Source organism: Panicum virgatum, chromosome 3K, assembly GCF_016808335.1.
Source record: "Panicum virgatum strain AP13 chromosome 3K, P.virgatum_v5, whole genome shotgun sequence".
Lineage (NCBI taxonomy): Eukaryota > Viridiplantae > Streptophyta > Magnoliopsida > Poales > Poaceae > Panicum > Panicum virgatum.
The window spans coordinates 12,953,356-12,981,299 of record NC_053138.1 but is presented as its reverse complement, the minus strand read 5'-3'; the positions used below and the strand labels follow the sequence as shown (position 1 = coordinate 12,981,299).

The window sequence follows — 27,944 nt, the reverse complement described above, 5'->3', positions numbered from 1 at the left end:
GGAGTGTCATCGACACAGTTATTTAGACTGAAATCTTAAAAACTATGTCAGTGGAGTGTCATGGTGATAACACTCCTCTCACATTTCACATGTTAACAAATTTAATGTCCATAACACTCTTACGACACTCCTACTGAGATTGAACTGCCACCCCATCCCTCGTGCTCCTGTCGTAGTACAATCGCGCTCCATTTTATTTATTGCCTGGCGCTGCCATTGGCATCTCGCCACCGCCTTTCGCCGGCTCTCCAGCCGAGTTCAAGGTCGCTGAGGACCACGAACACCCTCCTTCTCCTGACCCTTTCCAGCTTCCTTGCCGGCAACAATGGCGGTGCTGACTGCTGACTGATATATGCAGGAGGCGCGAATTTACTTCACATATCGTCACAGGGGAAAAAATAAACAAATTACGCCGTCCTTTCTTCCTAATAAAGCATCCACTGAACGCGGTAAACAGAGAACATTCATGTCGAATCTTCCCGCGCTCGCCAGCGCTGCGACGTTGGAGTTGCTTGGCCTAACCAGACTGCCAGGCTCACCTGGTGCTGCTGGAGAAGATGGCCTCCAGCTCGTTGTAGAGGCCCCTCGCCTTGGACTTCCACTCCACACTCCTCGCCTTGGTGGTGGTGCCGCTCGTCGACGCCGCCTCCTCCCCGCCCTCCTTGCTGAAGCTCGCCTTGGCCATCTCCCGCAGCTGCCCGAGCCACCACCGCTCGTTGGAGCCCCTGGAACCCTCGCTCCCGCCCCTGCCCGCCTCGCCCGGGGTCGGGGTCGACGCCGCCGCCGCGCTCTCCCCGGCTCCACCGTTGGGGGGCGACGGGCCCTGCTGGTGGCTCGCCGGCGCCGCCACCCGGTCGCCGAGGACCGACGACGGCAGCACCAGCAGCAGCAGGCCCAGGCACGCCGTCTTGGCGCCGTCCAGGAGCGAGCCCCGGCCCGCGCCCAGCAGCCGCACCTGCCGGAGCAGCGCGTTCCACTCGTTGCACGCCTGCGCCGTGAACCCCAGCGCGAAGGCGCCCAGCATCGCCAGCCCCACGCCGCGGGCCTCGCCGTGATCGGGCGGCCGGCCCCGGTCGGCGAGCGCCAGCGCCAGGCACGCTGCGAACACGGAAACCTCGCCGGCCACCGACAGGGTCTCCACCAGCTGCACGCGCTTCCTGACGAAGGGCTTGCTGAGAACCATGAGGAGGAGCTGGAGCGACGCGATCGACAGCACCGCAGCGGCGTGCGCGCGCGGCGGCCGCCCCGACGACGCGTGCGCGCCGGCCGCGACGCCCACCGCCACGCGCTTCGCCCACTCCAGCAGCGTGAAGCAGACGCGGAGCACGCCGAGGACCTTCTGGACGAAGGGCGCCTCCGCGTCCACGGTCTCGTCCTCCGACGCCATGATCCGCTCCCCGCCTCCCGCGCCGGCGGCGGCGCCGCGCTTGCCGCCCGTGCCGATCTGCGTCAGCATGTACTTGGGCGGGCCGCGCAGGTCCTCGAAGAGCGGGCCGAGCTTGACGAGGCAGGCGGCGCGCCGCGGGTCCGTCCACGCCCACTGCCCGCGCATGCCGGGGCCCAGCGTGCGGCGGACGAGCTCCTGGAACCAGCGGTGCTCTCCCCGCCCCTCCTGGCGCACCTCCCTGTACAGCAGCAGCTTGCCCATGGCGATGCCCAGCGACAGGACCAGCAGCAGGCCCACCAGGAGCGCCGTCAGGGCGCCGGCCAGCGCGATCCCCACCGCCATGCCGCCCGTGGTGCCGGCCCTGATGACCGCCGTGGCCGCCTGGGCGAGGCACGGCGTCGCGAGGATGGCGACCATGATCTCCAGCCTGGGGAGCACCAGCGCCCCGTGGCCATGCCGCACTTCCCTGCCCCTGTACTTCAGCTTGAAGTAGACGAGGGTCAGGAGGTGCAGGAGGATGAGGCCGCCTCCGATCACGGCCAGCCAGAACATGTTCCTGCCGAAGTACTTCCATCTGCATATACGTATGTGTTCCCAGACACAGAATTACAAGGGGATGTTTACGCCGTTGAGCATGCTAAGCGTCGGCAATGCAGCATCACATACCCATCCAAATCTTGCAGCTTCATGATAATCTGTGCTTCAGGCTTCATGTCCGGGTTCTGCAATGTTTTCCTTTATTCAGCCTTCATCAGAGCTTACAGGTAATGGAAGTGATGAAACCACAGCAACAACACCAGAACAACCAACCTCAAAGAAGGACCGGTACTCCATTGCAGTCAGTGGCTTCCCGTCCAACGGGACTTGCATTGGCATCACAGGCGTCCCGCCTGCCGGAGTTTGCATCGGCGTTATCGGAGTCCCATCTCCCGGGAGTTCCGTTGGTAATATCGGGTCTGACGGGATTTGAGCCGTCTCCATCACCGGCTGACCTTGTGCTCGAGGATAGGAGATGTCAGCAGCTCCTACGGTGCTCCTGTCGAGCAGCTCTGACAATGCAATGGCAGGCATTGTCGAGTAGCCCAGGAATGGGTCTGCACCTGGGCCTTCCCATGGAAGGCGCATGTACGGGATGCTCCATTCTATCCCCTTCGCAAACTCGTAGTACTCAATTGGCAAGTTAACCGACAGCCATCTAGACAGAGCAAAGATTTGGATGTGGCACGCCATTCTCTGAAATTTTCAGAACATCAGATGGTCCATCATACTGCTGCATTTGCTGTGACCATGGAAAGCTCGTGCCGATGGCGTACGTACCAAGAGATTTCTTGATGGCTCTGAGATCAAATGGGAGGAGGGTCTTGGAATAGCTCCTGAGGCGAGGAGCGATGATGTCGAGACGGTGAGGAGCGTGGCGACAACAGCAGTTGATACAAAGATGATTGTGGTGATGCCTGCAATCGATGACGATGATGCGGGCACAGAATCTGCAGATACATGGTACCAATTGTACTGGCTATTGAGTCTGTAAATCAAGATTCATAGTTGAATGCATCATAATTAACTACGGCGTGAAGTGAATGTTCATACAGTGCCTCACTTCAAGACGGTCTGATGCTAGGCTGGGGTTTCCAGCCACGTCCTGGGCTGCACTTTCAGCAATCTGAACGGACACCAGCCTATCGACCGCCTGTATCTGTAGTGTGTATATGCTCTTACTAGCTTCATGAAAGCTGAAAGCAAAATGAGCAACGAGACATTAATCTTCAAGGCGAATAAGAGAGCCATTCATTTAAGATTCTATTGGGATTCGGGATATCTTGCCTCAACACATCGCCCCCAGAAACTTGCACTGCTGAGGAACTGAAGTTGAACACAGGCTCTGCAAATTTTATCAACACCGGAATATTGCGAGAACTAGTCCTCCAAGTTGATGTGCCGAGTTTAACCGAAGGTCTCTGTGTATCTATCAAGGGCGCCGAGCAGGGAAAAAAACGTTGGTATGTAAGTATTTACCCTGAGGTCCAAATCTCATTCTACGTTTTGCAGTTAGACAGCATCTGTGAATCCTAGCTGTGTAGTATATTGAACCGAAAAGATAGTGGCTAACCATAAAGAAACGTGAACGGCTCTGCTGAATTAACCGGGGTCCCTTGCCTGCTGATTATAGAACTTGTATCGCAGGTAAGAGTCACAACAGCGGTGTCTGATATCTTGTTCACCTAGATATATCATAGCGAGTTGGATAAATTTTTATTCAGTCACTAGTCGAAAAATATGGATCACATGAAGAACTGAAGCAGCTGTGTGGCTGAAGAATCTGAACTCACAACATAGCCGAACCGGTGATTCCCCAGGGTGCTTCTGTCGGTGGGCGTCAGTACGGCATCGGTTGCCTTAAGAACACTCAGAATTTCTTCAGACGAATTGAGCACCGGTTGAGCGAAGGAGAGGTATATCCTCAGGTCCTTGTCATCGTTGGTAGCCTGGACCAGCCTCGTGACGCCCTGTATCTCGAGCCTCTTTTCAGGGACGGTGGCGGTGATGTTCATAGCGTCATCCCTTCGATCTGAAATGCTCCAGCGAGTAGCCGGAGGAGAACGCCATCAGGCTATCAGAGCCCTCACACTACAACTCCCAGTACGTATAGGCATAGGCCATAGCATAGCATGCCAACAACAACGAGTCCCCATGGGCGCCGCGTACCGAAGCGCAGGGTGAAGGTGGAGTTGGCCGTCCTGATGAACGGGTGGCCGGCGGCGTCCGTGCAGAAGCCCCTGCCCATGAGGAGGATGATCCGGCCGTACTGCGCGGCCGGCGAGATGGCGACGGCGACGGAGTAGAGCAGGCCGGGGCGGAGCTCCCGGAGGGTGGACGGCTCCACGCGGCCGGGGCCGTACACGATGAGCTGCAGGGAACGCACGTGCGGTTAGTTTCAGGGAGGAATCTAATCTAGGCAAAAGAATCTCTTATCAGCAGCAGGAGGCGGACATTGCAGTAGGTGTGGTTGCAGACGAATCCACCGCCTCCGGGGCAGGGCTCGGTGAAGGAGACGAGCGCCGACACGCTGGGCGCGCTCGTGAACGCCGGCCCCGCCGAGACGGACGCCGTCGGGGGCACAGTGTCTGCACGGTGCAGGTACACATCGAGTCATGTCATGCCCACAGCCATTCCCTCGAGCAAATTTCTTTTTTTTAAAAAAAAATCTTTGCTACTACTAGTAACTACTCTGTAGTACGTGTCTGAAGAGTCAAGAACTGAAAGTACTTTTTGTGGCGGTGTTGGAATATGCTTCGGATGCAAGCATGTCGTGTTAAGCAGTAAATGTGTGGAGAAGGAAGTGATTAGAGTTGCTAGATCACGTAGTGATTTTTTTGTTTTTTTAAGGAACGTAGTGATTTGATTAAACAAGGAGAAGCATCAGTGGGGATGATTTTCACTTGGCAATGGGGAGGAGGGAGGGGATGCTGTTACTTAACCAACAGTCCAGGCGTAGGTGGCGCAGGTCGGGCTCTTCCCTCCTCCGCGTCTGCTGGCGCACACTACCAAGGTGTGGTTCCCGTCATGGAGCCCTGCATAGCTCGCCGTCGCCGTCCCGTTGCCGCCGGCGTTCCCGCAGGCCGACGCCCTTCCGCCGTCCAACTGCACGCCATGCAAACCGCAAACATCAATTTCAGCTGGTCGCCGAGTTCCCGGAACGACAGGATCCAGCAACGAGGAACGGGAACGAGGTAGTACGACACATGGGATAAATTTTTACAAGGCCGGGAAATGTTCCCATGTCTCAGCAAGTCAGCATCCTTCTCCCACCGAGAGTAGTTAAGATGCATGCATTATTGGCTAATTAATCGGTCTTTTCAGTTTTCAGGGGACCAGACTTGACTCAAAATCACATCAGACTACACTTTGTCTTTTTTGAGCGTATAGTGTTTCAGAAAGACAAGATGAATCACGGTGCCCTGCAAAAGCTCGCATGCAGATTAAACGTAGCGCAATGTTGTCAGTGGTTCGATCAATCGATCTAGTCCCACTGCTGCGAGGAACAGCAGCCATGGCCGTGGCCAAGGTAGAATTTGCAAATGTGGTGTCATGGCATGCAAGTATATGCATTTGGAGAAGGTCAAATTCGAGCATGCATGTGACGACTGACCTGGCAGGTGACGGTGCAGTCGCCACACGGGCCGCCGCCCCCGCCGGCGCCGGCCAGCGTGACCAGGAAGGCGAAGGCGGCGGACGGCGACCTGGAGACGCGGCGCGGGGCGGCGGAGAAGCTGACGGCGACGTCGTCGTCGGCCGCGGAGCAGAGCGGCGGCGCCGCGGCGAGGAGGAGGAGGGCCGCAATGGCGGGCAGCAGCAGCAGCAGGGCGCCGCCGCCCCAGCTCTTCCACACCATCTGCCTGTCCTTCCCCTTCTCGTTATGTACCACCACCCAGCTGCTGGCTAGTCGGAGGAGAGGGCTAGGACTAGCACTGGTGCTGCAGCCTGCAGGATGGTGAGGGGGGCACAGGGCAGCAGCAGCTAGCACAGTGCCGCTTGCTGCTAGCAGATAGAGTGAATGCGCTGGCAGGGAGGACGCAGACCCCGGGGCAGCGGAGTGAATGCCATGCGGCAGAGCAGCCGTGCGCGCCGCATGTGTGCTCGTGCTTGCTTGGGCTCGCCCTGGCCCGAGGAACCACCAGAGCAGTGAGCAATGGAGGTCCAAGAGGCAGGTGGGTTAGGTAGGTAGGTGGCTCGGGTGAAAGGTTAAACGGCAGTGTAAGTGCGGGAGGAAGAAGAGGGCAAGGGGAGGGAGCAGGAGCAGAGTGGCGACGGCAATGGCATGTGGTGAGCTTGGCTGGCTGTGGTCTCGCCTCGGCGCCGGACTGGGGGGGGGGGGGGGGGGGGGCGGGGGGGGGGGGGGATGACGATGATGCCTACGAGGACTGGAGGTCTGGAGCAGCCAAACTGTCCCCCTCGGCTCCCCTCAATTTGGTCGTTTCTGCTGCTGCGCCTATGACCGGCAGGGTTTAATTAACCGACCGGACCGGTCAAACCGGCGGGGTCCGGGACCGGTATACCGGACCGGTTTGGTCGGAAACCGGTCAAATTCAAATTTGAATTCAAAAAACTCAGTTCAACCGGTTCGTACCGGTATACCGGTCGGTTTGAATTCAAATCTAAATTTAAAATCGCATGTGTAACCGGTTTGGAACGGTATACCGGTCGGTTTGACCGGTTTATCAAATGGGCCTTAATGGGCCGTCTCATTTTTTTCCTTTTCTTTTTTTGGTTTAACTTTAAATGCCCGAAAAGTATGTTAAACGAACGAATTTTTGAGAAAATTTGACACAATTAGATTCGTCGCACCTTGAAGTATTTTTAGAAATTTTTTAAGAATTTTTCATTTTTTTGAATTCAAATTTGAATTTTAAATTTGGGCCGGTTTGGTACCGGCCCAAACCGGAACCGGACCGGTTCCCACCGTTTTTGTAAACCCTTATGACCGGTCCGTCGCGCTCTCTCGTCTTCGTCTCCCCTCGCTGCTTTCTCTCATCCGCGCTCTCCCTTGCGATCCCTTGCTGCTTTCACCATCGATTGGCCATCAGATCCCTTGCGAACAAGAGCAAGAGAACAACCTGAATGGAGGAGCTACCATTTCCCGGACAAATCTCCACGATGTGTGTGTGTGTGTGGTGATCGCATCCCACACGAATGATTGAGCTGCGGCTGCGGATCCATTCCCAGTTCGAAAATCTTGGGATCCGCTCTCTGCTCAGCCATTGTTTCAGGATAGCATTGCATACCCCCTTCTGCCTTCCCTTGTGCAGCCTGATGTCATCAAGGCCAGGTTGAAAGAAACTCTGACCGGTTGTTGTAGACTGGCATCATCGACGAGTAGCGTATGTGACCACACAGCCATTCGTACAGTCTGGGTTACGGCTGCTGTCATGTGCTTTGTGCTACTTGCCCAGTCAATCGCACCTATACTTTTCACCACAGCAAACAGTAGGCCAAATGGTACCCAGAACACTAGCTGGGGCCTGTAGGCCCTGTGCATCTTCTTTCAGCAAAACATATATATATTTTTGAAAAAAGATAAAATGTAATGGGAATCAAAATCTGAGCTGAGCTGTTCCTGCAGTCCTGCTTCCCCTGTTGCTGGCTCTGGACAGTGAGTGACATGAATGCACATGCACGAGCACAACCCGCCGCCACACTGCAGGTCAGCTCCATTTTTATGTCCTTCGCTCACACTGATGCCGTGCCAACAACTATTCACCTATTCTATTTCTATCGATGCAACAATGCCGACATTTATACTGCTATATTGCCAAAAAAATTTACATTTCTACTGCCACTATTGCTGCAGGCCTGCAGCCATAGAGTATTCACATGGTTACATTTCAAAAAAGAAAAGAAAAGAAAAGAAAAGAGTAGCCACGTGGCGTGATGCTGGACGGCCACACGAAAACTGCTGGCATCTTGCACCAACATGATGATCTAAACAGAATATAATGCCAAAAACTGCCTGACCCCGATCGAACAGGATTCATGTAAGCGCGCGCGGGGGGGGGGGGGGGGGGGGGGGGGGTGTATATGTGGACTGGAACGGGTAACCTTGCTCCTCCAGGTTTTCGAGGCAATCGGAGCGGCCACCATCACACTACACCTAGGTGTAACAGGTTGTCAAATTTGGTCTAGATAATCTAAGGATTGGGCTTCAATCTTATATAATTTTGAGCTAAAAAATTTAAAGGTCAAAATGGACTGCGAAGTGACCACTAGAGCTATGGTCCAGTACCCAGGGTTTTTTTACCTACCAGTCCGACCAAACCGCCGCCCTCCGGTTTCAGTTTATCGGACCGATTTGACCGGTTACCGATTGAAACTGGACAAATTCAAATTTCAAACCAAGACGCCAGTTCAAACGGTTTCTGCTGGTAAACCGACCGGTTTGTTCGGTAAAGCGGTCCGGTTTGACCGGTAAAGCGGTCCAGTTTGACCGGTAACCGGTCTGTTGAACAAAAAAACGACTTTAGTTCAAAATTTGAATGTTTGTATAACATGTTTTAGCCTAAATAAACCCTCCAACCCTCTTTTGTACTACTTTTACATTAATACAATGTATAACATGATTTACATTGTATTTGTATACTTTTGTATGCACGTTTTTTTTATTTAACTTCAAATGCCCGTAAAATATACTAAATGAACGAATATTTAAAAAATTTGATACCATTAGATTCGTCACAACTTGAAGTATTTTTAGGATTTTTTTGGATTTTTTTTCATTTTTTTGAATTCAAATTTGAATTTTAAATTTGGGTCGATTTGTAACCGCCCGGTACCGGAACCGGTCCGGACCGGTTTGACCAGTTACCGCGGTAACCGGACTGGTTGCAGTCGGTTAGAAAAACCCTGCCAGTACCACCCCTAACTACACCACGAGACAAAGTGTCATCATCGGTCATCGCTACCACACCCAGTCCCACTAAACATTTTCAGTCCACATCTTTTCAGCAACTCATCAATAATTTCTTCACGGGGTGGGCAGCTAGAATTATTTATACTGCCACTACCAGAAAAGATTGGCATCATAGACAAACATAGGCCCAGCAGAAAAATATGTACTGTATATTACCCCGCACCAAAACACTAGTCAGTGTATATTATTGCACCAAAACACCCCTCTCTATTTACCTCTCAGAAACTAAGCTACGCACAACGTACTAGTCAGTGTAATATATAGTGTAAGCAGGAAACTAAAATAGCAGGCTGCTTATTATATAACCAAAGAACCACCTGCTGGATAGTGGTTCGGATACATACCGCTTTGTAATGTAACTTACCAAATGATCCATCTCCGTACTACATAATCAGGACTGCCTCCAGTAACTGCGTCCTTGAGTAATTGCCGTTTGCCAGACAGCAAGCTTATCTTCGCAATGGCAACCTGGGGTATCAGCTGCTTCCAGATCGCATCAGTGACTGCGAAAATGATGCAGGCGGTGGAGGCCGCCGAACTTCAGCGCTTCCTTCCATCATCTGAACAACGCTCTTCATCGTAGGCCGTGTCACTGGCTGATTCTGCGTGCACCAAATGCCGATCCTCACCATCCTTTCCAGCTCCACCTCATCGACACATTCCCCAGCTGCCACATTCTTGAAATCACCTGATATCACATACTCGTAGGCCCACTCAGAAATGTTGCATTCGTCACCGTCCAGCTTCAGCTCCATGCTCTTCTTGCAGCTTATTGTCTCAAGGAGCATGACACCATAGCTGTAAACATCCACCTTCACAGTGATTGCCGTGTTCTTGCTCCATTCTGGTGCAAGATATCCACGTGTGCCTCGCACACCAGTGAAGGTCTGTGTCTGGTTCCCTATTAGCAACTTTGCCAGGCCAAAGTCTGCTATCTTCGCCACCCCCCTGCTGTCAATGAGTATGTTCTCTGGCTTAATATCACAGTGAATTATAGGGCCATCTATCTCTTCATGGAGGTATTGTAACCCCCTTGCAACATCCAGCACAATTGCAACCCTGTTGCTCCAACTAGGCACTGCATCTGACCTGAAGAGGAGGTCTGCAAGGGACCCATTTGGCAAATACTCGTACACAAGCAAGCGGTGCATGCCTTCGTTGCAGAATCCGAGCAATCGCACAAGGTTACGGTGGTGCGTTTGTGCAATTGCACGCACTTCCCGCTGGAACTCTCTCTCCCCATTTTCCGCCATCCTCTCAAGCCTCTTCACTGCAATGTCCTTGTTACTATTGGTGAAGAAACCTTTGAACACCGTACCATAAGCACCCCTTCCTAGCTCTTCAGCAAATCCATCTGTGGACAACTCCAGATCCTGGAAAGAATAGGATCGAATAGCTATGCTCTCGTCATCAAATTCTGAGTGCTGCTGTTGTGGAGCCCTCATGTACCGCAATGGCAGCTGATGCTTGCAGAGTAGTATGGATGCAAAGAACACAAGAAGTGAGAAAACAGCCAATGCAGCACCTGATATCAATATGGCGACTGGGCCAGACCTTGTCTTTCTGAGGAAGCCTCTGGATTCATAGGTGTAGACCTTCACAAATATTGTAGTGTTGCTACCAGAAACCATCTTGCCATACCTCATAGGAAGCATCTGCTTTGAGCAGTAGGAATCAAACCTTGCGATCTCACAAGCGCAGTCAGAGAGACAAAGATCCTTGCAAGCTTCAATGCTTGTCGTTGGAGGTAGAACAGCATATGACTTATCTGACCAGCTAGTGTTCTTCAACTCAAACATCGTAGCTATCAGTCTGATATCATCAGTAGAGCTATTCCCTGTGCAACCACCAGTCCGCACCCTCCAGCAACCTTGCATGCTTTGGTTAGGACTTGAGAATTCAAAACCAGGGAGGCAAGAGCAGCTACTTTTCCCATTAGAACTCATATGACAGAAGCTATTTGGACCACAAACACCTTTCACATCGCAGGGATCACTGCTAGGCTGCAGCCATATGATTTCTGTCATGGGTGCTCTCCCCTGCCCAAAGAACACATGGGAGTAGAGTCGCAATATACCATCCGCGTCCAATGTCAGACGAAAGTAGACATCTGTGTCTGAGGAAGTGTTAGAAGATTGGTTTGTGAGGAACAACACTTTCGTATATGTTGTATTTTGGTCGAACATCCATAGTGTGCCATTGGGATCCAAGAAAACTGTAAAGAGGTAGGAATTGCCATAAGTGCCAGTATTCCAGTATGAGTTATCAGGGTCAGCTGCGTCAACAAGATACATCACAAGGTTGCCATCTAGCTGGTTGGAAAGGCGATATTTCCCCATGGCATGGTTAGTGTCAGATACACTTGAGAACAGCTGGCTACCAGGAACTAGGTTCTGTCCTGGTATTAAGGTGTCCGTCGGAGAAGCAAAGGTGGACAAAAGGACCTGTTTTTTGATGTCGTACAACACAAAGTTGCCAGTGTCCATCATCGCAGCAGAGGCAGGCTGAGTAGAGGTGGCGAATATGAACTTCCCTTGGCTGCCAGCATTAGCTGGAATCCATTGAAGACCACCATAGGTTAACTGAATTGAGCCACCAGAAACCGGGGGATCATCCCGGTTGGCAGTCCACACAATATTTCTGGATTCGCCGATTATAAGCCAGACTCCGATGGAGAAGCCTTCATCATCAGGATAGAAGCCAAAAGCAAAGCGCCCTGAAGGTGAGACCCAACTTTGCACACCGCCCGCATCGATTTTGGATCCCAAAGAAATTTCAGTCTCGTTGGCGGGAAGAGCAGCCTTGGCAGGAATAGCATGGATGGCGAACAGAACCAGAGACATACAAAGAATAGAAGGGGGCATTTTCGGGGGGCAGAGGAGTATTGTTTCTTGGGCTCTGCAAGATGAACTGACTGGTGCTCAAAGGAGAAGTTGCAGCACTAAAGATGATGCTGATTTATAAATCACGATAGTGACCGGCACATGAAAAGAAACAGGTTGGCCTGGTCCTAGTCGAAAGTATGAATTTAGTGAAAGAAAAAAAAAGGGAAAGCAAGAGGAAAGGTCCGATTTTATGGAGCACTTTAAGTCCTCAAGTGTGACCATCAAAATACATTGTGAACTTCGGATGTTTTAAAACAGTGACAGCTCTATCAGGGAACAGGGTTTGTGTATTTTCCAGGTGATATAATTACAATCTGGTGACAAGCAGGCTCTTTGAACAAGGAATTTTGCTATGTACAGTAGGACCAATCTTAATGATCAAGGATCATAAAACAATGTTCTCAACAAGTCATGTAGATCCAAGTCATGTGACTGTCATGCAGAAGCTGGGCACAAACCGAGTCAACTCACACATGGTTCAAAACTTTATTGCAGAAAAGGAAAGTTGAGTTGGCCATCTTACCAAACATGGATTAAATTGTTGCCTGACGTTTGTGTGACCATCCACCGATAATATCTACAAAGCTTGGCCCGAAATCAGAATGAAGTGCTGCATAATAAGAAAAGAAGTTGAAATGGTCAAATGACGATCAGGCAATGCAGGCTAATGAGACAAGCCAACCGCTTGCAGCAAGTTTACAGCCTCGATCGGTTGCTGGATCGCACAGTGACAACTCGACGGCTGCCAAGGCATAAGTGGATCTGTTAACTTAGTTAACCCTCCTACTCTGAAATCTTAAGAGACCTTAAAATTCTGAAACTGAGTGGCTGCCCTTGATGCGGAGTCAAGGCATTCGTCAGGACCTAGCCGAGTCAGTCAACACTCAGTAAACGGATGAGTAGCCGAGCCCGTCAATACACAGTACCCTAGCCGATTCCGTCAATACATAGTCAATGAGTTAAACAAGGGACTGTGATGGATGAAAGCAGGATGATCTCTGATCCTGTACCTGGAGTAGTGGACGACCCCAAGGCCGCTTGAAATCTGATGGGTCCGTGCGCGCTCTAGGTAGCTTAGCTACCGCGGCGCTGTATCGTCCCAAACCACTGATCTGGAATCGGAGGTAGTTGAAGAGAAAACATGTTCAGGCGGCGGCGGCGGCTAACCGGGCGGTCGCGCCTTCCTCGACAGCCCCACTTCTCCGGCAGCGCGCGGGGCATCAGCGCGCCGGAGACAGAGGAGGAAAGAGAAGGGCGGCGACGGAGTGGGGGGCGGAGGGAGGACGAACTCGGCGGCCGAGCCGCCGAGCCCCCGGCCGGAAGCCGTTCCCACCATTGCTACGGAGGAACGCGGGGTGGTTGCGTGCAGCTGATGCGGCCCACTATAAGTATGGGCCAGGCCTTCTAGTTGGCCGAGTCGACATGCGCGGAAGCCCCGTGACCGCTGCGCATGCATGATCTCCGTTCCGTTCCGTTGGGTTCGGCAGCTTCTTCTTTTGGATAGACAGACTGATACTAATTTCTATAGATGAAAGTTCGTTCCCGCGGCGGACAGCTAGCCTATCCACGTCGTCTCAAAATATTTCAACCGTCCGATCGAAAATCAACGGTACATGCTCCTCCAACCTCTTTTACTGTTGCAAAAAATATCTCAAACTCTAGAGTTTTCTCATCTCTCCTCCATGCTGCACAGTTGATGTATCCATGGTTGACTGGCTCAAGTTTCAAAGTGTTCAAATGCAGCAGTGTTTGTGCAACCCAACGTGATTCCTAGCGTTCACACGCCGCACGCGTTCCGCACAGCTCCGAGCTCCTTCTTTCTACCCCGCGTCAAAAATGGATTGCTCACGGGAAAATATCTCCTCTCAAGCATCATGGTTTTCCTCAGCAGTGCTTGCTCCTCCTCTCCGGCCTCGCCGCGTTGCTCGTCCTTTCCTCCACCCATGAGCCGAATCGCCGCCGTCGAGAAGACCGCCAATGCGGTGCAGCGCGGCTTGGCCCCCAGTTGGCGGCGCAGGCAGTCCCCCGACCCGTCATGGTCACCGGCCGCTAGACGTTGGCGCGCGGCGGGGCCACAGGCCTAGCGCCGCCTTGGCCGCGGCGCAGCCGCCGCCGCCGCCGTCTCGAAGCCGAAGCACGGCCTCCACCGGCAGGCAGCGCGCGGATCGATCCCGGCCTGCGCCACCGCTCTGGCCGCAGGCTTGCGGGCATAGCAGCCCCGCTGTTGCCGTCTCAGCGGCCGGTGCGGACGCGGTCCCCGGTACGCCGCGGCGCGGCCTCGGCCACCGGAATGGCGCGGCCCCTGGCCCGGCCACCGGCTCGCGGGGCGCAGCCGCCGCCGCCCCGGCCGCGGGCGCGCGGACACCGCCGAGCCAGCCCTAAAGGATGCGGACGCGCAGACGCCGCCGCCGGCTCCAGGCTGCGAGCGCGCATACTGGCTCCGCTACGAAGCCGACCGCGCCTTCTCCCATCACCTTTCCATACGTCGCCGTCTGGGACCTGCTCGTCGTCGGCGAACCCGGCCACAACGACCTGCCCGACGCCCCGACCCCGCGCTGCTGCGTCGCCCGCGGAGCTGGAACGCCGCGCAGCCCCGCGGGTCACCTGCCCTCGCATCGCCTCCTACGCCGCGGCGGCTAACGGTCCGCCTTGAGCTTGGCATCTCCGCCACCGCACACTCAGGGGAACAGAGCAGAGGTAAAGCAACTGAGCATTAATCTGCAGTAGTATGGCATCGTCCAAATTAATTTTCTAGCTCCACCCTAAATCTCGATTCGCTCTGCAAGGAATTGTTTACATTTGCGTTTTCGATTTTTCACATTTTGGGTTACCTATTGAAATTAACACCCTGCATTTGATTCCCAAGCTCCTTCCTGGTGTTTTTTCCCCATCCACCAATAAATGTATAGATTAAAGATAAGAATAGATGTTTGAATGATCTGCGTACTACTCAGTGTTATCTAGATCCGTTTGTCTTTGCATTTCGATTTTTGCAAGACAAATTCCCCTTGACTGGGTAACTTTTGCCTATTCTTCTTTTACAGATATCATTTCCAGTAACAAACCTATGACCTCCTTTTCTTTTTCGTTTCGTTTACTTCTATTTTTGAAGGAAGCAGAAGGGGCATCTTTCTTTTACTTCTGGCATAAGATGGGGTTTTTTTTGGCCATTACATTTGCTAAATTTGCTTCTGAATTCTAATAGAGTTCACGAGGAACCATATGTTATGGTGCAACAACAGCTATGTTCTTACACATCAACGCCAATTTGGAGGTCGCTCCGTAGGAACGCTAATTGCATACCATACCTAGCAATACAATGATAGTTTAACTATATATAAGCAAATTCACCGGCCCTGACTCGTGCCATTAAGTTTCCTCTGTTTCTCTTAAGCTTTAGAGAATAGTAAGGTCCTGTTTGGGACCGAGTCCTCAAAACGCATGCCGCGTTTAAGCGGTAAGCGGCCGACGGCTCGCTTCTCGCTTTTTTCCCCACCCACGTTCATTCACTCGATTATCGCGTGGCTGGCGATGCCCCAACGCGCGACGGACGCAAGGTGTTTGGCGGGTTTTTTCTGCGTTTTCTGCGGAAACGCAGCGCCAACGCCGTCCCAAACACGCCCTAAGTAAGGTTCACCAATTGATTATATTTGTAGGTCTACGCAAAGTCAAGCATGCATCCATTGCAAGCAGTGGACAAACCAAGCAACATGTATGCACCCCTTGACAATCTTAATATTTATAAATTGTCTCTGAGAGAAAGCACCTGAGCTCAACTGAATTTTATTGAAAATTAGTTCTGAAAGTCTTTTAAAGTGAGATGCTCACCATAATGATTTAGGTTAGTTTTCTGGCCAACAAGATTGAAAACAGTAACATGGTCTCGAATTAGTCAATGAAAGTTTAAGAATTAGGTTACCGAAAGAACACTTAGGAAAAACAGCTGCATTCCATTCTTTAATATGCTGTTTGCCTGAATTTTTATGAGTTTTTTTGGCTTACAATCCTATTCAGATACCTACTGTTTGTGCACACTTTTATTCTAACCTACTCAATATATATATTGAAACTTTCTAAATCCATCTTCAGTTACTTTTTACCTTTCAGAACAATGGACTATTAGTAAATGACTATAATTTCCAACCCCCCGATCAACCAAACATGCTAGCTGCCAGCGCAGGTAGCCAAACTACACCTCTATATAAATTAAAACATAGCAGCTCCTTGTTACTACCCTGCTATCATGTGAATGCATGCAGATCCAAAAAAGCCTGCTGCGCTACTATGGTTAGAAACTACACACTGTACATCAGAACCTGACGCTACCAGCCTCTATTTTTGACTTCTTTGTCTCTTTTCCCTGGCAGATCTTGTCTGAACGCTAGAAACAAAAGACAAGAGGCTGTCAAGCTGCACCGATATGGGTGCACATCGCATCAGGTTCGTACACACTTCTATTTTCCTTCTATTTATAATATCTTGAGCATCACAATTGCATCAGGGATGTTTGTTTGGATTCTTCTATTTTGGAGTCTCATACCAAACACAAAGGACACAATGCAAATCCGGATCAAAACCTTTCCTCTTGTGGACCTTATGACACCGTCAGTGATCTATTTTCTCAATGGAATTGAGCTGGGATGGTATACAATTGAACCAATTTTGTGAAGCATCCAATACCAACAGTAACCATGCTCTATAGATCAGGATTAGTAACGGAGCATCTTAGTACATTGCTTATGTATCAAACAGCTTAGCATTATGTTCGTTCAACCTTCATGATTGTGCCTTACACATCTGTAATGCTATGGAGTATGGACAATGCATTTGTAATGCAGAACATAAATATGCCGCTGTCTATTGGAATGCCTAATCACGCCTTCATCTCATTGTTACTAGCTTTGAATTTCCAACTTAACCTCGTTTACACAACTTCCTGCAGCTAACATTAGCAAGAAAAGTTGAAAAAAAACCAATACAAAACCCGTTTGAACGCGCGCAGTGGCCATCCTTTTAACGGCCCATAGTATAAGACCTGTTGGGTTTGCTTTTAAAAATTAGCCGGCCTAGGTCCTCTGCATATATTTTTCTCTCCCAGTTCATTATCATACAATATCATTAAGCTCAGAGAAATATAAAAACAGTCAAAACAAGGCAGTACCACGCCAGCAAATCTTTAACAACAGCATTGATACGTTAGATGTATGAGCGCGCGCGATAGCGCGCGTCATTCACTAATAGACTAGTGACAACGGGCACTGGATGGATCCATCATCTGCCCTTCCCTCATCGATTGGTGATGGGCGATCGATTGATTTATTATAAGTTTCCACCTTTTTTTTTTGAAAAACTAGCATATTATTAATAAGTTTTCTCGGAGCCGTGATCTTGACTTGTCCGGACTCACGTGCTCTTCTGCCTGAATCGTGATCCGATCGGTCATACAAAAGCCTGCTCTGCCTCTGCTCACTCTCGTTCACGGTTTAATTTATAACCACAAGATTTGAACAGGTTATTTATTTAACAAAAACCGAGTTGAGTGTTCATGACCTGAATTGTTTGATCCATAAGATTTCCACTTTGACGGGGACTTTTTTATTTTTGTTTTATTTTCCCTTGATGGAAACAGAGCGGGTGCTGTCGTCGTTGCATCCAACCAACAGTGTTTTTCTCACACACAAACTAGCACCAGTTAGTAGTATTTTTCTCTCATAATAAATCAGCACCAGTCATCAGCCACAGCACAGCGAAAGTGCGGGATCCTTTGCTCTTGACACAAATGACGCGGACGAACGGGCGGCCGGACGCGTGCGCTATCTAGCACAAGATAAATCCTCCACGTGCCCATGCCCGGGTCCGGGTCGTTTTCATCCATCCGCTAGTGGACTCCTGCTGGACTTGCTCGTGCCGACCGACCGCGGACCCCACACGGAGAGAGAGAGAGACAGGCCGGGCCCACGGCAGCCAGCCCCCCCCCCCCCCCCCCCCCCCCTCGCGCGGCGCGGCGCCTGGAACCTGGAAGCTTGTGGACTCTTCGGCCGCCGTCCGTCAAGTGCCCGTCTGCTCCCATCCCCTTCCTTCCCTCCCTTCCGCTTCCACCCCTGTGCGCCTAGCGTTGCCGCTGCGAGTGCGTGGCGTCGCTGTGGCTTTCTTGTGGTGGTGGCCACTGGCCAGGAGGGCTCGGGAGCCGGGAGCAGCGAAGCCACACGAGCAGCGCTTGTTTCCTTGTTGCCCCTGGTCCAGGTGACCGTTGCGCCTCCCGACTCACCGCCCCTCTTTTTAATTCCTCCCACGAATAATCCCGTCGATCCCCGAGAGAGCAAGGCAATTGGCGTCAAGATCAGCTCAGCAAGGCAGCGGGCCGGCGGAGGCGTGCTCATCAGGCGCGGCGCGGGATTCCTTCCGCCGCGGGCTCCTTCTCCTTCCTACCAAGCCCAAGCGGCCAAGCTAGCAGGTTGCAAGGCAAGGCAAGCTGCCGGCGGGGTTTCCTTCTCCCCGCCGTGACTAAGAGGATCATCTCCAGCCCAATCGATCCGGCGCCGCCACCGCGGGCAGCAGCGCAGCACAGAGCAGGTGATGTACACTTCTCTTCCTCCATCCTCCCCTCCCTTCTCTTCGATGCTGCATCCATCCACCCCATGCCGCTTGCTCTGCCGTTCACTACCAGCTCCGTTCCGCCCCCGCAAATCGTCTCGTCCTTGCGGAGTCTATGGATGCACATACTGTCTTTTCTTCCCTGTTTCTCCCCCCATTGACACGAGATTTCCCCATTTGGTTTTGGATCGGATGAGCGCGTCTTTCCCTTCCTTCTTTCCTGCTTATACCCAAAGATGGAAACATTTTTGTTCATGATTTGTTCAGCTCTCAACTTTACCTTAACTGCTCCGCTCTTCCCAACTGAAAAGCCCGATGCGGAGGCCTCCGATTCGCATAAATCCGCTGTCTTGCATGTGCAGTTCGCCAAAACTTAGTTGTTAAGTTACTCCCCTTTTAAAACATCCCTTTCTATATGGGCTCAAAAAGAAAAGCTCTTCTTTTGCATTCCACCACAACTTCATCCAGCTCAATAATTTAAGCTTTACTACTTATTATCTCTTATTACAAGTATGTCGGCAAATCTTTCCCTTCGGTCAGATCCGCGGCTCCGACGCTTCGGGATGGCCGGAATATGGGTAAAGCAACCAGCTTTCCTCCGTTCACATGCCTTGTTCGCGGCCGGCCTGGGGCCTGGACTCACACTTCCGTTATCAGTTCCTTTCCATGTGCTGTTGTTGAGTCATAAGTAGGATTGCAATCGCCATCACCATGCATTCATTGATTGCTGTCACCTTCTCCTCTGTTGCACTCAACACCGTGTCAACATCATCAAGTACATTTGATTGATTATCAAATGCCAATCAGCTAATGCATAGTGTCATAGACTTGGGCAGCAGATTCTCGTGCCACGTGCTCATAATTTGGCATAATTGTTCATGTTTCAACTGAATGTGGGTGTCTAAGCAAGCACAAATTCATGTGGCTGTGATTCAATGTTTTTCTCACAAATATGCTTTCTCTTGGGAGTTTGGGGCATTATGTTGCACCCGCGGCACATGGTTCATGCCATCCTTACACTGTACAATGTTTATGTGTGCAGGAGTTAAAAGGCAACCATGGCTACAATCAATGACATAGGCTTCTCTGCAGCTGTCAACGTACTGACTGCCATTGCTTTCTTGCTGGCATTTGCATTCTTACGGTTGCAGCCCATCAACGACAGGGTCTACTTTCCAAAATGGTACCTCAGGGGCATGAGAGACAACCCAATCACCTCTGGTGCAGCTGTGCAGAAGTTTGTCAATTTAGACGCGAGATCGTACTTGAAATTTTTAAATTGGATGCCAGCTGCTCTCAAGATGCCCCAGGATGAGCTGATTAACCATGCAGGTCTTGATTCTGTGGTATATCTACGGATATACCTAACAGGGTATGTTGGCTGCCCTTTTAATCATTTAGCGCTATGTGCGAAACATATAGCTGGGTGACTTGGACTGGGTTATAATTTACTCCCTTTGTCCCAGGATATAAGGCACGCACATAATTCAATATTCAAACTTTAAAAACTTTGACCTACGATTAATCTTATATAATAAAAACTTTGTCTTATAACAATCATATCATTGTATTCATATTTAAAAGTAGTTTCATATAACTATAATTTTGTTGCTACAAACATTATATTATAGGAGATCTTAAGAGTCAAATATTATTTATTGAAGACCATGCCAAGTTTGATCACGCCTTATATCCTGGGATGGAGGTAGTAATGCTTAATGTCCTTCATCACTATTGTTCCTGTCTTTCAATGTCTCTGCGCTAATAGAATTTTTACTAATCACTGCAGGCTCAAGATATTTGTTCCAATTACGGTTCTGGCTTTTGTTGTTCTGGTCCCAGTGAATTGGACCAATGATACCCTAGAAGGCATGACCTTAGTCCACAGTTATATTGATAAACTCTCGATATCCAATATACCTACTGGGTCGAAGAGGTGAGCAACAGATCGTACACTACTTATTTTTTTAAGGCTTTGCACATATCTCCAGAGGCAGAGACCTGGCCGCAAATTTAATATTTTTCATGTTTTGTACAGGTTTATAGCTCACTTGGCCATGGCTTATGCGATCACATTTTGGACCTGCTATGTATTGCGGCGGGAGTATCAAATTATCGCCAACATGAGGTTGCGCTTTCTTGCTTCAGAGAAACGCCGGCCAGATCAGTTCACTGTATGATCTTTTAACTCTGCTGCTCTTTTCCTGTTTAGTAGGTTTGGATCCATATGTTTACTTTTGCATATTACATTGAATAATTGAACAAGTAGATACACTCTATAAATTTCAAGTTAATAATTCTGCCAACTCTGCACGTGCAAACTTGGAGTTCTCCGTCATCATCGAACAAACCAAATTCGTTTTCAGATCCTTTTGTTACATGGGTCTAAGACAAACGTTTCTTTGCGCGTTCTAGATATATAGCATGAGACCGGATGCAAATTCCACACATTTCTTTAGATCCCATTCTCAAAATAAAAAAAATTCAGATCAGAGCTATCTTTAGAGAATTGTCATGATAAGTTGATGTGCGTTTGAGTTTGCTAATGTAAGTTACTAATTTGTCGATGTGTTTTAGGTCCTTGTGCGGAATATACCACAAGACCCTGATGAATCAATTAGTGAGCTTGTGGAACATTTCTTCCTTGTCAATCATCCTGATCATTATCTAAGACACCAGGTACCTTTACTAAACTGCTGATATGGTTACTGGCCTATGCATTGCTACGGCTTTGCTCTTTGTAATTTCTTTCAGCCCATTATCAACATGCTTAGTAGCTTTGTAATATAGTTGCTCTTTTTTCCTAGAAATCCTTGTTTGTGCAAATAAGAAGTGATTGAAAAGAGAAATCTTCTATTAGCATAACTCCTATTTTTGTTAGGATTCTTGTTTATGCGAGTTACTAGTGATCTGAAAAGGAACTGATGAAAAAAAGATCATATGATGTGGAAAAGTATGCCATCTTATGAGATTGAGTAGAACTGATGTAGAATGTCATATCCACTAGACAGTTTTCTTTCGCTGCTTCACAGGTTATGTATTTTCTTTTCATCCCATAATTAGTAGTAGAGCCTCCTCTTAATTAATAATGGTTTATATTAGGGAAATATTAATATATTTCTCTGTAGGTGGTTTACAATGCAAATAAGCTTGCTGATCTGGTTGAAAAGAAGAAGAAGATGCAAAATTGGCTTGATTATTATCGACTCAAGTATGAAAGAAATCCATCAGAGAGGCCTACCACCAAGGTTAGTCTGCAAGAATAATTAGATGGCCATTTATTCTTTATTTTCCTTGTCAATCTTGATTTCTTAATCTTTATAGTAGAATCTTGCATTAGTATCTTTAGTTTTAACTCAGTGCCATTTACCTGAGCTTTGTTGCAGACTAGTTTTCTTGGATGCTTTGGCTCCAAGGTCGATGCTATTGACTACTACAAATCAGAGATTGAGAAGATAGTGAAGGAAGTAAGTTGTAGCCTCTGTCCTAACATGATCATTGTACCATTCTCCTGTGTCAAAGTGTTGAATTGACCCTTGACTAGATTATTAGCCCTTGTATATATGCTTTAGATACTTTACATACCTTCTTATTTTGGTAGAAATGTAGAATATATATTGTGTTTCCAAGTTTTGGATATTTCTTCTGTGTGTTAAATTTTGTTTACAGTTAACATGACTTCAAAGTTGAGAAGATAAGGAATTAAGTTGTACTGTCTATGCTAATAGAATCATTGGACCATTTCACATTCCACTAAATGTTCTGACCTCATTGACTAGATTATTAGCCCTTCCACCTATGCTTTAGCTAATTAGCAGTAGACTCCTTAATGGATCTTCTTATTTGACTGGATTTATATCAGTGCTAGTTCTGGATTCTTTTTTAGTGCATTAGATTTTGATAGTTCTTGATACACAGGAAGCTGAAGAGCGTATAAAGGTCATGAAGGATCCAAATTCAGTTGTGCCAGCAGCATTTGTTTCATTTCGCTCCCGTTGGGGTGCAGCAGTTTGTGCTCAGACCCAACAAACCAGCAATCCAACAGTCTGGTTGACTGAATGGGCTCCAGAACCTCGTGATGTTTACTGGAATAATCTATCCATCCCATTTGTTTCCCTCACAGTCAGGAGGTTGATAATTGCTGTGGCATTCTTCTTCCTTAACTTCTTTTATGTTATTCCAATAGCATTCGTACAGTCTCTTGCAAACCTTGAAGGAATAGAGAAGGCCCTTCCGTTTCTAAAGCCCTTGGTTGAATTGTAAGTTCCACAGGTTGATTATTCAACAAACTTGTGTCAGTTTCTTAACTTTTCAGCATGGCCGTAGTTTGATATTTTATATGGTAATACTTTGCATGCTCTTTGGATAACATTCCCTGATTTCTGCTTGTGATCTATTATGCAGACCAATGATTAAATCATTCATCCAAGGGTTTCTTCCTGGAATTGCTTTGAAGATCTTCCTTATAGTGCTTCCCACTATACTGATGTTTATGTCCAAGTTTGAAGGACTGATATCACAGTCTTCTCTGGAGCGGCGATCTGCATCAAAGTACTATATATTCTTGTTCTTCAATGTGTTTTTAGGGAGCGTAATTACAGGATCTGCTTTGGAGCAGCTTAAAGCCTACCTTCATATGTCAGCAAATGAGTATGTTCTGGTGTTCTGCCATCCTGTGCCTCCACATCTACTTATGTACTCAAACTGCTTAGACATAGCTGCGTCATATGGCTACAAACTCCCATTACACAATAGAGTTGTCCCTTTGTTTATAGAGGTAGATTTGGTTGTCTGCTAGGAATATGGTCTATATTATTTTGATCAATATAATTTAAGTTAAGAAATAGCGGGCTAAGATATTTAGCGAAAACCCTTCCAAAAAGCTAAAAGAGCTATAGCGAAAGCTAAATCATTTAGCGGAATAATAAAATAATCAATAATTACATACAAATTTAGAAGAATCATTGGTCTAACATTCTAAAAATAGTCTCAACACATATCTTGACTGTCCAACTATGCCTCTACTGCTTTGTCTATGATCCACTCTAGTTATATTGATTCTTTATTTCTGTTGGTGTATATGTGCGCCCATGTATAGAGGCGCATCTAGAGGCTCATGTATAGGATCTATATATCCCACCCTTTTAGGGTTTGGAGGAATACAAGCCATTATTCTCTCCATCAATTTCTTTTAAATAAATCTTTAGCGGACATTTATTACCGCTAAATCCTGTAAAACCCCTTTTAGCGGACATAGCGGATAAATGTTGTATAGCGTAGCGGTAGGTCTACTAAAAAGCTAATAGCGGACAATAGTGGGCTATTAGCGGGCTATTTTGTACATTGATATAATTATATTCCATTGATTGATGTTGGGAAAAAATATCAGAGTAGCAGCGGTGCCTTCTAAAGGAATGAAGCAATTCATGAGTCTAGGCTAATAGAAACACTGTCCATTCTAGCAAAAAAAAAAGGAAGAAAAGAGAAAGAAATAAGTAAAAGAAAAGAAATAAAGGTTAGGCCTTTCGTCGGTCAATGTGATAGTAAAACTTGATATAGGAGGCAAGCTGATTGTTTGGTGCTGGCGTGATGCCTCCGTTCCAAAATATAAGGTGTTTTAGTTTTGTCCAACTTTGATCAAGCTAGTTTATATAAAACACCTTACATATGGAGGGAGTACTCAGTACATTTGGCATCAAAACCCAACTTCTCAACATGTTAATGTTGAAGTGTCAACTTATGTTTGTTTTCATTACCTTGTTCCAACGTCCTTACATTCTCTTACTGAAAGTAAATGGTGGTCATGGTTTCAGGAATGTGACAATATTGCTTATTCTGCAGGATACCAAGGATGGTTGGTGTATCCATTCCAATGAAAGCAACCTTTTTCATAACATATGTAATGGTTGATGGTTGGACTGGTGTAGCTGGTGAAATATTGAGATTGAAACCACTAATATTCTACCATCTGAAGAACTTCTTCTTGGTCAAAACTGAAAAGGACAGAGAAGAGGCAATGGATCCTGGCAGTATCTGCTTTGACTCATGTGAACCTAGAATACAGCTATACTTCTTGCTTGGCCTTGTTTACGCTGCGGTGACACCATTCATCCTTCCTTTTATATTGGTATTCTTTGGGTTCGCTTATGTTGTCTACCGTCACCAGGTATGAGACTCATAAAAAGAGTACAATTGATTGCGAAACCCGCTGAGGGATATTTAAATGATTTTGTTTGTTTCTTTGTCCGCTTCTCTTGTTGCAATCTGTTGTCAGATAATAAATGTGTACAATCAGCAATACGAGAGCGGGGCGCAGTTCTGGCCAAGTGTTCACGGGCGTATAATCACGGCGTTGATCGTATCGCAACTGCTGCTCCTGGGGCTGCTGAGCACAAAAGATTTCGAGGAGTCGACGCCTGCGCTCCTTGTTCTTCCTGTGCTGACCTTTTGGTTCCACAAGTACTGCAGGAACCGCTACGAGCCGGCGTTCGTGAGGAACCCGCTGCAGGTATTCCTCTCCCCATAACAGCATATACTGCATCGGGGGTGCGTGTGCCTCGTTTCTGATCAAGTGAACAATACTGAATAAACTCAAACTGAAATGGAACGCAGGAGGCGATGCGGAAGGACACCCTGGAACGCGCCCGGGAGCCCAACTTCGACCTGAGGACGTACCTGGCCAACTCGTACCTGCACCCAGTGTTCAAGGCCGGCGACCACGATGATGACAGGTACTCGGTGGCGGACGACGATGGGTGGATGGAGGAGGAGGTGATCGTGCCGACCAAGCGGCATTCCAGGAGGACAACGCCCGCACAGAGCAAGTACGACGGGTCCGACGGCCTGTCGTCGGCTGTGCCCGAAAAATCATAGTACATGCTACAGGCTCTGTGCATTGTGTACACGATGTCAGTAGCTAAGTCTGTACAGAATGAAAGAGGGGGGAGGGGGGGGGGGGTTGCGGTTCATCGCTTGGTGGTTTACTGCTCAACCAAGCGGAGGGAGAAAATGTTGGGCTTATTGGAGAAAGTAACATGAAAACAATCTTCTTCCAATCAGGATGTACCACAGTTAAAGTTGTATGTGTCTGATTAGTATCCACCTCTCTATATGGAACTCTCTATGTACATGCATCGTCTACCTTGCCCGCTACCATTCTGGCAATCGGAACAAAAAAAAATTAAGAAAAAAGACAGTCGAGAGAACACTCCTCCCTCCCAAGAAAAAAAACAGTGAACTTTCAAAATCTTGGTCAGTTGGTGCTGAATGGCGACCGCCGAGCCGATGGATCTTCAGTCATGCCACCTGAGAAGCATCACGACGCATCGCATGGCGATGTACACCTTGGACCTCTGCTCCTTGAGGGACCTGCTGAACCCTCCAGGCGCCGCTGCCGCCTGCCCTCCTCTCTGCCGCCGCATCCCAACCTTCGTCTTCATTCTCAGCTTCCTTCCTCGCTGACTCTGCTGTAAGTCGCAACAATGGAGGGCTCTACAAGAACTGGAGAACACAGCAGCTGCTAGCTGTGTTCGCGTGTTGTTGCGCTTCTTGTAATTGGGGCGCGACTGGCTTGCTGCTTCCGATGGCCTTTATATAGCTAGCTTTGGTTTGAGCAGATGCAGATCGGAGAGATAAGGTTCCCAGCAAAAAAAGATTAGCTGCACGATGCAGTCATCAGCCACTTGCAGGATCATCGTGGCATCACTGGCATCCCACGCCTGCTTGCCGCTTCACCATCAGACATGGCAGTGAAAACTAGCGCTTCTCTTTGTATATATATTATCTTTACTTCCTGTCTCCATGGCTACGATTCCTCTTGTCGTTGTCCTCATCATCAACCAACCAACCTCTCATGTGCTGATCATGCCATGCGAGCTGCTGCTCAGTCGTCGTCGCTGCCTCCGACTCCGATGAGAAGATTGCTGTAGTTTAATCAAGGTCTGTCCGGCGGCTCCTCCTTCCTCGCATGTTTCAGTCATCACTCTGCTGACAGAGAGGGGCATGTGGCAACGCGTCGCGGCGTTGCAGGGACACCAAGCCTCGCGTGGCCCCTGCCGGCCACATTCGCATCAGGCTTCGGCACGAGGGCTCCGCGAATCGCACAGGAGATGCACTGCTTGGTCACCTGCCCGCGGCGAATATTTCTGCTCGATCTGCTGCTGCTCACGTACCATACCATTAAGGTTACAGGTTTACAGCAAGTTGCGTCGGCGACACCACACCGTGGCCTGTAACTCCAGCAGCAGACAAGAGGAAGGTGCGTGAATTTATTGCATATTACCACGTACGCACGGTCAATGAGATGTAAAAACAGCTGTAATTTGCTAGCAGTTGAACGTAGTGTTAACTTGGGGAACCAGATTTTAACTGAGCTCATCAGCATTGCCCTGCATTTGTCAAGATCTCGGAACAAACCCAAGTTGTTAGTGCAGACATAAAAACTGGGAAATAAACTCAAATTTTGCAGGAACTAGAGAAGAACTTCAGATAGGTGAAATTGTTTCATTAGAGGCTAGCAGGGTTGCTCCCCCTCTCCCAGTCCCAGCCCGTCTGCAGATGAAGCAGAAGCCACTGCATATAGATGCCTTGTTCAGTCTCTGCATAACATGCAGGTATAATCTTCAGCTGTTAGTTCATTCTGCCCCCCCCCCCCCCCCTGATTAGCTTACTGATCGACTCAGGAGCTGAAGTATACGTACATGGGCAAACAGGTTAAGAAGCAGATAATGCATGCACGCATGGAGATGTCATATGTAGTTGGCAGCAGATTTAGAAGGGAACATATCAGATGCAAAACAACCTCTCCGTGAAAACTATGCAGAAAATAAAGCTCGCCCAATATAATTCTGATGCAACAGGGCATGCATCGCGACGATATGATCCAGCTTATATGTACGGGGAATGAATGAGCAGGGTACTGAATCACACAGATCACCTGATCCCTGCTTGCAGCTCGAGGTTTCCTGCTGGCCTCTGCCCAGGGTCAGCTAGCTACGAAGCGTGCAGCTCCATGCCTCCACCGCGTTGCAGGGCGCTAGCATCGCTAGCGCCATTGATGCTTCTTCTTTCCCAGCTAGCCACTCCATCGCTGCTCGATCGCCTATACTGGTGTTGGGCGGAAGGACGGAAGGGAGGCATTGCAGGCGCCGGGGGTAATATTAGACTGGTGCCGATTTGCAGTTGCGAGTGCATGCATTGGCCGCGGCTGCTCTCCTCGCCATGCAGTGCGCCGGCGGTTAGATATTAGTGAAGTCATCATTAGGAACAAGCGAGCACATGATGAGAGGAAGGAAGCAGCAGCCGGCCGGAGGGAGATCCCTCCGACACGGCGCGCGTGGACGACAAACGTAGCAGATGCCGAGCCAGCTGCCTGTGTTGCGCTGCGTGCGTCCCATGCATGCTGCTCCCTGTTTGTCTGCCTCTCAAAGAGAGAGAGAGAGAGAGGCCCACTACGGCAGGAAGACGTCCACCGCGGCTCGATCTGCAGAGCCTGGCCTAGGAAATTAAAACAATGGTGGCCCATCTCGCTCATCTGCGTGCTAGGCTAGGCCCAAGTTCAAACTCCAAACCATCACAACGTGGCGTCCCGCCAGTGGGCAGCAGGTACCTGTTC

The 27,944-nt window shown here is 49.0% G+C and overlaps 3 protein-coding genes and 2 long non-coding RNA genes across 9 annotated transcripts; 2 read left to right on the top strand and 3 right to left on the bottom strand.

The window, feature by feature from the left end:
• Positions 1-313: 313 nt before the first annotated feature.
• Positions 314-6,250, bottom strand: LOC120700424. Its single transcript, XM_039984653.1, has 12 exons — positions 5,538-6,250; positions 4,867-5,029; positions 4,379-4,512; positions 4,094-4,295; positions 3,718-3,956; positions 3,498-3,609; positions 3,212-3,353; positions 2,978-3,120; positions 2,705-2,874; positions 2,198-2,620; positions 2,054-2,109; positions 314-1,961 (listed from the first exon to the last, which is right to left on the bottom strand). Exons 1-12 carry the CDS (start codon positions 5,778-5,780, stop codon positions 536-538), a joined length of 3,453 nt encoding a protein of 1,150 aa, XP_039840587.1. The 5' UTR covers positions 5,781-6,250; the 3' UTR covers positions 314-535.
• Positions 6,251-8,976: 2,726 nt separating this feature from the next.
• Positions 8,977-13,093, bottom strand: LOC120700425 (G-type lectin S-receptor-like serine/threonine-protein kinase LECRK1). 4 transcript variants are annotated; one of them, XM_039984654.1, is made up of 4 exons: positions 12,748-13,093; positions 12,543-12,664; positions 12,261-12,347; positions 8,977-12,183 (listed from the first exon to the last, which is right to left on the bottom strand). In XM_039984654.1, the coding sequence occupies exon 4, from the start codon at positions 11,714-11,716 to the stop codon at positions 9,329-9,331; it is 2,388 nt and encodes a 795-aa protein (XP_039840588.1). In that variant the 5' UTR covers positions 11,717-12,183; positions 12,261-12,347; positions 12,543-12,664; positions 12,748-13,093; the 3' UTR covers positions 8,977-9,328. The 4 variants fall into 4 exon arrangements, with proteins under 4 accessions (XP_039840588.1, XP_039840590.1, XP_039840589.1 ...); XM_039984656.1 differs by having other exon boundaries at positions 8,977-11,750; XM_039984655.1 differs by lacking the exon at positions 12,543-12,664.
• Positions 13,094-14,260: 1,167 nt separating this feature from the next.
• Positions 14,261-16,273, top strand: LOC120700423. Its single transcript, XR_005685888.1, has 3 exons — positions 14,261-14,434; positions 15,394-15,449; positions 16,105-16,273. It is a non-coding gene; the product is annotated as an uncharacterized LOC120700423 (long non-coding RNA).
• A 1,560-nt stretch (positions 16,274-17,833) lies between these two features.
• Positions 17,834-25,464, top strand: LOC120700421 (CSC1-like protein At3g21620). Of its 2 annotated transcripts, none has more exons than XM_039984651.1 (12): positions 17,834-18,310; positions 19,374-19,703; positions 20,121-20,267; positions 20,370-20,505; positions 20,909-21,010; positions 21,460-21,579; positions 21,718-21,798; positions 22,250-22,590; positions 22,736-22,981; positions 24,173-24,497; positions 24,606-24,839; positions 24,944-25,440. In XM_039984651.1, the coding sequence occupies exons 2-12, from the start codon at positions 19,390-19,392 to the stop codon at positions 25,202-25,204; spliced, it is 2,307 nt and encodes a 768-aa protein (XP_039840585.1). In that variant the 5' UTR covers positions 17,834-18,310; positions 19,374-19,389; the 3' UTR covers positions 25,205-25,440. The 2 variants fall into 2 exon arrangements, with proteins under 2 accessions (XP_039840585.1, XP_039840586.1); XM_039984652.1 differs by lacking the exon at positions 17,834-18,310 and adding an exon at positions 18,891-18,909 and having other exon boundaries at positions 24,944-25,464.
• LOC120700422 lies at positions 25,369-27,577 on the bottom strand. The gene is made up of 2 exons (XR_005685887.1): positions 27,267-27,577; positions 25,369-26,928 (listed from the first exon to the last, which is right to left on the bottom strand). It is a non-coding gene; the product is annotated as an uncharacterized LOC120700422 (long non-coding RNA).
• Between the last annotated feature and the right edge of the window lie 367 nt (positions 27,578-27,944).